This window comes from Pteropus alecto, unplaced genomic scaffold (genome assembly GCF_000325575.1).
Source record: "Pteropus alecto unplaced genomic scaffold, ASM32557v1 scaffold45, whole genome shotgun sequence".
Taxonomy (NCBI): Eukaryota; Metazoa; Chordata; class Mammalia; order Chiroptera; family Pteropodidae; genus Pteropus; species Pteropus alecto.
The window spans coordinates 40,099,640-40,108,249 of record NW_006442491.1 but is presented as its reverse complement, the minus strand read 5'-3'; the positions used below and the strand labels follow the sequence as shown (position 1 = coordinate 40,108,249).

The 8,610-nt window shown below is 62.0% G+C and overlaps 2 protein-coding genes across 2 annotated transcripts in view; both read left to right on the top strand.

The window, feature by feature from the left end:
• LOC102888034 (death-inducer obliterator 1) overlaps positions 1-3,654 on the top strand; it is a 37,020-nt gene extending 33,366 nt beyond the window's left edge. Inside the window, exons 9-16 of the mRNA XM_025039668.1 lie at positions 79-544; positions 625-784; positions 1,750-1,866; positions 1,970-2,074; positions 2,256-2,388; positions 2,607-2,752; positions 2,818-3,132; positions 3,513-3,654. Of these exons, the coding sequence (XP_024895436.1) occupies positions 79-544; positions 625-784; positions 1,750-1,866; positions 1,970-2,074; positions 2,256-2,388; positions 2,607-2,752; positions 2,818-3,072 (1,382 nt within the window). The 3' untranslated portion in view covers positions 3,073-3,132; positions 3,513-3,654. The remainder of the gene's footprint in view (positions 1-78; positions 545-624; positions 785-1,749; positions 1,867-1,969; positions 2,075-2,255; positions 2,389-2,606; positions 2,753-2,817; positions 3,133-3,512) is intronic.
• LOC107196388 (death-inducer obliterator 1-like) overlaps positions 3,373-8,610 on the top strand; it is a 12,995-nt gene continuing 7,757 nt past the window's right edge. The window contains exons 1-4 of the mRNA XM_025039873.1: positions 3,373-3,380; positions 3,513-3,666; positions 5,159-5,354; positions 8,491-8,599. Coding sequence (XP_024895641.1) covers positions 3,373-3,380; positions 3,513-3,666; positions 5,159-5,354; positions 8,491-8,599 — 467 coding nt within the window. The remainder of the gene's footprint in view (positions 3,381-3,512; positions 3,667-5,158; positions 5,355-8,490; positions 8,600-8,610) is intronic.

The window sequence follows — 8,610 nt, the reverse complement described above, 5'->3', positions numbered from 1 at the left end:
ACCGCTGTCTCCCAGGCTGCTGCTGGGTGAGGACACGGCCTCGTCCTGCGTCGTTCAGCATGTGCGTTTCCTTTACAGCCGTCAAGGACAACAGGCACACAGAGGACAACCTGGCAGCGGCTGCGGCGCCCAAGAAAGTGGTCCCTCCAGGCTCCCTGCTGGGTGGCAAGCAGCCTTCACCCCGAAGCCTCCTTCCAAAGAAGTCTCCTTTTGTGAACGTGGCGGGAGCCAAGGCGGCCATCAGGAAGGTGCCCCCGGGCTTCAAGGGCACCATGCCCAGGAGGCCGTGGCTCTCGACCACCCCGTCGGGTGCAGCGTCCACTGCCAAGCAAGCCAGGCTGGTGCCTGGCACCGCAGCGTCCGCCTCCAGAACGCTGCCTGGCTCCGCTGCCGTGGGAGCTGCCAGGAAACCCATGGCGACTTCTGTGCCCTTGGCCTCCCCAGCCCCGGGTCGCCTGGGGCCCTCGAGCCCTGCCCCGTCACAGCCAAATTCTCAGATCCGGCAAAATATCCGGCGCTCGCTGAAGGAGATCCTGTGGAAGAGGTGAGTGGCCTGCCTGGCGTCCCGCCGCGCGGGCTGAGCGTGCGGGTGCCGTGCTTCACACGCATCCTTCATCCCTCCAGAGTCAGTGACAGCGATGATTTGATCATGACGGAGAGTGAGGTGGGGAGGGTGGCCCTCCGCATCGAGAAGGAGCTGTTCAACCTGTTCCGTGTCACCGACAACCGGTACAAGAGCAAGTATCGCAGCCTCATGTTCAACCTCAAGGACCCCAAGAACCAGGTGTGTGCCGTCTGTTCGCCGCTGTCTTCTGCGAGTGTTATATTGCTAAGGGAAACAGCATTCTGAACCACTCTTATCCTTCCGTGGAAGCGGAAAGGTTCCTTTGTCCCCTCTCGCACTTGCCCTAGGCCGCTGGTAGACGCGTGTTCGCCCACCCTTCCCTGCCTTAACTGGAGGCCTGGGGGTCTCACTGGCTCCCTGAAGTCCACCCTTATTCCAGACCCATTTCTTCTAAACATGGCCGTGCCATCACGTTCTCGTCCAGTCATCAGCTCTGGAACAAAGTTCAAGTTCTTTACCCCAGTCAGTATGTGGGGCTCCCCACCTTGGGGCAGCTCCAGATGGCCCTTTCTGCCTCAGTGCCATTCCCAGCAGCAGGGCGAGTCTGGCCCTCCAGGCTTCCTCAGGGCGGTCATGACCCCCGCAGCGCTCGCTGTCCAGACACGTGCCGTCACACCTGGCTGTGGGGCGCCACTCACAGCAGCCGCGCGTGGGCCGTGCTGTTCCTGCAGCCTCCAGATGGCTTGGCCGCTCACCTGTTGAGTGCCGGGGCCCATGCCACCCTGCTTCCGATGAGCCCCATGGATGGGCACGGTCCCGGGGGGCTCTGACTGTGCACGTCGCCGTGTGCACCCCCGGCGAAGGAGGTCTCTTCCTGCCGCTGTTGCTGACACGGCCCCCGGAGCCGATTCGTGTTCTCTCTGGAGGCCTTTTTATAGTGGGTGCAGTGCTGTCTGGACACCCCTGCTCCATGGGGCGGCCCAGGGGGACTCCCGTGGGCTGCTGGGGACTGGGTGTCACGAGGCCCCTGCTGCCCCCATCCGAGGCTTCGGTCTCCGTCCTGCCGTCCCCCAGCCTCTGGGCAGGGACTTGCCCACTGCCCTGTTCTGTCCAGACCCTCCTTAGGGCCTTAGATACAGTCACTCAGATGCTTTGAACCCCTGAGCAAAGCTGCTTGTTCACAGGGACTTTTCCATCGTGTTTTGCGTGAAGAAATCTCTCTGGCAAAACTCGTGAGGATGAAGCCAGAAGAACTCGTGTCTAAGGAGCTGTCCGTGTGGAAGGAGCGGCCCACGAGACCTGTGAGTCCGGCGCCTGTGGCCACGGCGGCTCCAGCGGGGGGCCTGGGCTATTGGCGGGGTACCCGTGGCAGAGGCATGAGGCTGTTGGTCCTCTTCCCCTTAGGTGATGGAGCCCAGGGCTAAGTTTCTTAACGAAAGCAGGAAGACAGCCGTCAGGCAGGAAGCCGTTCCCGACATGGAAGATTCTCCACCAGTGTCGGACTCGGATGTAAGCCCTTGGGGTCCGCTGTCGGCGGGGGTGGGTGAATTCTCGGGCCAGGTGCATGCGGCCGTGCTGTCCTGCACTTGGCCTTAGCGGTCCTCCTGCGGGGGGCGCGTCGCGGGGTGTCTGCACGCGTGCCCTTGGTGGGAAGAGGTGGCCCAGTCGGTGCGTATCCGCTGCCTTTCAGGAGCAGGAGTCGGTCCGCGCCGTGCCCGAGAGCAGCGCCGCGCCCCTGCTGGACGTCTTCAGCAGCATGCTGAAGGACACGACCAGCCAGCACCGCGCGCACCTCTTCGACCTGAACTGTAAGATCTGCACAGGTGAGCGAGGCCGGGGCGCCGCCTTAGGAGCGAGTCGCCGGCCCTCCTCCCACGGCTGTTGGCCCCACGCCACACTCTGGAGGGCCGGCTCGGGGGGGCCGGCTCGGTCTCTGGGGTCCGGAGTCAGCTCTGCACTCGAGTTGCTGTTTATTCTCGCCTGTGGACAGGCTGTGCGTCCACATCAGCTCCCTCACGGAGGCCTCCCTCACATCCTCCAGGTCAGGTGCCGTCGTCGGAAGACGAACCAGCTCCGAAAAGACAGAAGCTGGCGGCTTCTAAGAAGGAGGAGTCGAAACCCAAGCACGACAGCCCGCCCTCTGAGCCAGCTGTCAGCTCACCTGATGAGGTGGTGCCAGAAACTGTGCCCGAAAACGCCTCTGAGCCGGACCCGGGGGGCGCCTCCGAAGCACCCTTGGAGAGGAAGTGCCCCCCGGGCCCCCCAGGAGACAGCCACCCCGAGCCCTCCACCCTGGAAGGGCCCTCAGGCCTGGCCTCCTGTGGGGGCGGGGTGCTCACCACAGTCACCATGTCTGGCCGAGACCCCAGGACTGCACAGAGCGGGGCGAGCACAGTCATGACCCCCGCAGCAGCCCACCCGGAGACGACTCCCCTGGCGGAGCCACGACAAGACGTCCCGAAGCCCGCCGTGGCCTCCGTGCTGGTGCCCAAGTCCATACTCGCTAAGCCGTCCTCGTCCCCCGAGCCCAGATACCTCCTGTCGGTCCCGCCATCACCGAGCATCAGGTGCGGTGTCCACGCGTTGTCCAACACAGCTCATGTAGACGAGCAGGAGGGGCGGCTGTGTGGTGGCCGGCTGTACTCCGACACTCTACCAGGACGCCCTAGCGCGTGCGAAGCGCCCGGGGCCAGGGTTGGGGTGCCGGGCACCATTCATGAGCCTAGGTCAGGAAACGGAAACGCGAGTTCACAGCCGTCTGGTTTTGTTGCCCGTTCGGCGTATTTCTCTTTGAGCAGAACGTGTCGATGGCGGCGTGATTGTGGTAGTTAACTTGTAACAGGCAGCTACCGAAACGCAGGGTCTCAGTTTACTGTTGTAAACACGTGATATCTTCACGCTTTGGGATCTCTGTGCAGAGCGCGTGACTTCTCGCTTTGTCTTGCAGCGTCGCAGAGTCACGGTCCCCTCCGGAAGGAGACACGGCCCTCTTTCTGTCTCGGCTGAGTGCCATTTGGAAAGGCTTTATCAACATGCAGAGTGTAGCGAAGTTTGTCACCAAGGCCTATCCTGTCTCCGGATGTTTCGATTACCTCAGCGAGGTTAGAACCGGGGGTGTGTGTGTGCGCACGCACGTGTGTCACTGTAGCTCTGAACCTGTGCCAGCGTCCAGACTGGGATGGTCCCAGCCGCGTGGGTGCGCGGCTCCTCGGAGGCGAGCTGGGGGTCGATGGGGCTGGCGGTGACAACGTGCTGGCCGAGCAGTCTGGCTAGCGGGCCGGCCTTCGGCAGGAGATGGGCATCCCGACTTGCGGGGGGTAGGCTGGGGTTCCCCTTCCCCATGTCCGGCCGGGCGCGATCCCGACTTGCCTAGGTGCGGGGCGACGTGACGCGCTTTTCGTTTTCGTGATCGTGGAAGCAGCACTGGCACTCAGGCCCTGAGCGGGGAGCCGGTCATGTCTGGGGGCCACAGAATCAGCCCCGTACGTACGTGCTTGCAAAGGGTGACACGCATTTGCCAGACATCCTGTGTGACAGAAGGCTGTCACCGTGCCATCTTGAGTTTAGTAACTCCTGATCCTGAATGTTAGGTAACCAAGTAGAGTTCGGTGCAGTTGTTACCTTTTTCTGTGGAACTGTGGTTTTCTTGAATCGTGGGTAGTTTGGCGCCTGGAAGTGACTGTGTCAGTTTCTGAAGGCTGGTTCAACCGGTCACTGATGCAAAGTGCGTTTTGTCCAGGACCTGCCAGACACGATCCACGTTGGCGGAAGGATTGCGCCGAGGACAGTGTGGGACTATGTTGGCAAACTCAAGTCTTCTGTGTCTAAGGTACCTGCTTTCCGTCCAGTGTCTGCGTCCACAGGTGTCTGCTCAGAGTCAGCTTTCACCTCCCTGCTTGGCAGGTTGACACCTGAGATGTCAGCCAACAACTGCTTAGCCGTTTCCAGGTGAACGTTAAGTTTGTAGCTGGACGACGACATGAGCGTGTGCTTAACACAGTGGCGAAGTTTCGCTGCCGACTTGTTACGTGCAGCTCACTGCTAGTGAGAATTCGCACTGTCTCCTGTCCTCTCTGTGTGGAGGGTGGGGCTGGGAGGCGGGCAGACAGCGCTCGAGTGGGGGGCCGCAGTATTTATCAGGGTCACAGAAGGGTGTGGACCCTCTCGTCCAGTTTAGTCCTCTCATTTAGAGGCACAGACGCCCTTCGTAGGTCACTCAGCCAGTGGATCGTGACTGCGGTCGGCACACCAGTGACAGCTTACTCTGCAGCAGATGCTGCCCTACGTGGCACTGCGTGCGTGTCAGCTCGTGGGCGCAGGACCTCCATGCAGCGGGTGCTATTTCGAGAGCACTGGGCCTGCGAATAGAAATTTTTACGAGGTCCCGTGGAAACAGGGTTTGCGTCCTGCAGCCGCTGCTCGAGCCCGCCTCCCCTGCACCCCACTCTTCTAGCTGGACAGCAGGACAGTGGGGAGCAAGTCGGCTGCACGCTGCTCCCCGTCCAGGCTGCTTCGGAGGCTTAGGTGCACCTGAAGGTAGATGCTTTTTCGGAGTGGCCCAGGTCAACGCTGTTCGTCCTCTGTCCCCTGCAGGAGCTGTGTCTGATCCGCTTTCATCCCGCGACCGAGGAGGAGGAGGTGGCCTATATCTCTCTCTACTCCTATTTCAGCAGCCGCGGCCGCTTCGGCGTTGTCGCTAACAACAGCAGGCGTGTCAAGGATCTCTACCTGATACCGCTGGGCGCCGAGGACCCTGTCCCATCCAAGCTCTTGCCCTTCGAGGGACCAGGTAAGCGCTGGCTTTCTAGGTGGTGGTTAGGCTCCTCTGAGCCCACACGTGCCCCTCCCCCAACACTGAGTCCTGCTGCGCGTGTCACGAGGTGGTCATGCCGCCTCACGCCGTGACTGTCCACGAGCAGGAAGTGGGAGTGTGCATGAAGCAACACTAGCGGCTTCCAGGGTGCTGCGGGTAGCGCTGAGAGTACCCTTATTGACGCGAATTGTCACAGAAGACTTTCACGAAGCGAAAAGACCCACAGCGTCCAGCCAGCCTGTCACATTCCTGGCTCTGGACTGTGCTGGTGGCGGGGAGCCTGGAGGAGGGCGGGGAGGAGAGGTGGCCTCCCCTCGGCCCCCCACTCAGCGCCTCCGCTCGGCTGGGCCCTGAGCGCTCAGCTCAGGCGGGCTTCTGCCCCGCTGACGGGAGCGACTCTGGGAGGCGTGGGGGGGGGGCGAGTACTCCCAGGAGCCACCGCTCGAGTCTGCGCCCCAGAGCTTAGCCAGCTCTTCCGTTTTGTGTGTGCTCCTTCCTTGAGACATACTGCCTTCAGAGAGTTCCTTACAGATTCACCCGAAAGAAGATAGATTTGTTACGGGGTTGAGGGTGGTTCCGAGGGGATGTGTGTCTCCTTGGCCCTGAAGTCCCCAGAGGGTCTGTCTTTCCTGGAGAGTGACAGGTCTAACACATGGCGACTGCTCTTTGTAGTGCTGTGTTCTAGGGGTGGTGGCTGACCGCCCTGAGCCATCACGGGTGCCACCTAGACCCTGGCACTTCCATGTCTCGGCCCCGTCGCCAGCCCCTGGCAGGTGTTCCCACCATAGCCACGCTGCAGTCACACCGCACCTGCACTGCTGGGACCCAGCAGGGTGGCCCTCTGCCCACCTGCAGCACGCGCTCGGGCGGTGCCGGGCTCGGCGCACCCCTGCCCGATGGAGTCGCGCTCAGAGGGCTCGGCGGCACCAGTCACTGCCGGGTTAAGTCTCGGCACGGCATGGCGTGGCCCATTGTTTGAACGCCTGATACACTTTAAAGGCTAAATACTTCTCGTGCCCTCCCTCCTGCTCCGGGGGGAAGGAAGTGCCACCTGACGGGCGGCGAGAAGAGCCGTCTGTAGTGGAGGGTCTTGGTAAGTGAGCGGGTGGCCAGCTTCCTGGATGACCATGAAGGGAGACGCCCCGTGTCCCTGAAGCAGAGACGAAGAAGCTGACTTCTGAGACCCGTGCGGAACGCTCGGGTCAGTCACAGAGTAGATGTGGGGGGGTGGCCGCGGGCCCGTGGCTCTGACCACACGGCAGGCTCCTCTCCCCGTGGGGGACATGCGTTAGGCTCTGACCCCCTTTTAAGCAGAATGAAAACACTTCCCTTCTGGCTTGAGGCCCTGTCACTGCTTCTCTGCCGCATCTTGTCTGGCTGCAGGGTCGCCAGCAGGAAGGGGAGGGGCGCGGCTTCCTGACCTGGTTCCCTGCAGCCCTGGGAGACGGCTGCTGGCAGAGGGAGCAGAGGGGCCGCACTAGGTGCCCCTGAGGCGACGTGGACGGGAGGGCGAGGCGGGGACACTCGCCTCCTTCATAACCGTGACGGGTGCTGACCGCCCGCACACACCCGCTAACCGGCCGAGTGGACTCCACTCTGGTGCACCCGCATGCTGAGGCCTGACACTCCCTGAAGGGGACCCCTGAAAGACCACAGATTGTCACCCTCAGCGAGGAGTAACAGCTTTGTTAAAACAGTGAGGGTTTTAGAAACGTGATCAGGGATCTTTTTTGCCCCTAAGTTCTTAGCTTTCTTTTGCGTTTAGGGGCTTCTCGGTCTCAGCCTGTCGGAGCACTGTTTTCTTATCCGATACCATCGGTTCACACACACGTGAATCTCCGTGTATGTTTTGTGCATGTCCGCATCAGCCAAACAGCCTGGCTCCAGGCCAAGTTACCTACCTGACCTGCCTCACGTATTTATAGCGTGACTTGGTGCACTCCAGATACAGTGTCTGCGTGTCCTGGTGTCGTGTGCGTGTGCATGTCACTCGTGTGTGTGTGCATGTCACTCGTGTGTGCACACGTGCCTGGAAGGCTGGGTGGGGATATTTCTCCCTCGTTAGCGTTCCCTGTCCTCACAGAGTAGTCTGCACAGCATTCTCTGCAGGCCCAGACCCAACTTGGGGTGGCGGTGACATCCCTCAGTAGAGCGGCCAGCGGTTTGAACTCATGCGTCCAGCCAGCACTGGCCCCATGGCCTGAGAGGAGCACCTCTGACCCCGCGGTAGCCCTGCAGGACATTGTATTTGCCCCTGTCTCTGAGGGGGGTGACCTATGTACCCACAGTTTTCACTCCTGAGGTCCCACGCCCAGTAAGTGGCCGGGCCAGAGTTTGCCCAAGCTGTGTGGGAGGTGGAGAGGTGGCTGAAGTGGGGGACCGACTCATACACACGCAGCCTGCACCCCGAGCTCAGGACCCGGGGGGGCTGGCAGCAGGGGGGCTGGCAGCTCACACTGGGGAAGCAGGTGAAGACGACGCCGACGGTGCCGGATCCGTCTTTGGCCTGGTGAAACCTGCACGGGCGGCTCTTGGCCGCGCCTCGTTCTCGTCTCGGCCACTCTCTGGACGGTGAGCCTGGGGAGCTTGCACACGACCCTCCTCAGCCACCTGCCCTGTGCCCGTAAGCCTTCCAGGAGTCAGCCGGAGTGCCGTTTCTCTGAGAACGTTTTTGTGACTTATCCGCAGAAATGCCAGGGCATCTCGTGTCACCCAGTGGCATTTTAATAACTGGCAGTGTCGCTTCAGAGGACGGCCTCCAGGAAGCCCGGGTCCCCCGGTCCAGCGAGCGTCTTCCACTGCACTGTCGGCTCAGCTCGCTGCTGCTGACACTGATGGGCTCAGCACTGGGGACCTGGGCTCGGCCGCTCTCACGTCCTAGGGCTTCCCTCGTAGCAGGGAGACCGGTCCGATTGGATGCTCGTCTCCCATGTGACCCCAGCAGGACTGGCCCCAGGCTGGGACCTGTCCCTCCCCAGTGCATGGGCCCATTCTCGGCTGGGTTTCTAGGACGTAGGCACGCAGCCTTCCGAGGGCTTCCAACGCCAGGGCCGTTTCCTCGGCCACTGCGCCCCGTAGCCTCCCCCGGGTGCGCTCCTCCCCCGGCTTTCAGAACGCGCCGTGAAGTTCCGCAGCTTGAAGCGCTGGCAGGTAAGCATTTCTGCAGGCCCCGTGTGCACGGGCGGCCACACGGACGACTCGGGGCGCGTGCGCTGTCCAATGTACCGCTCTT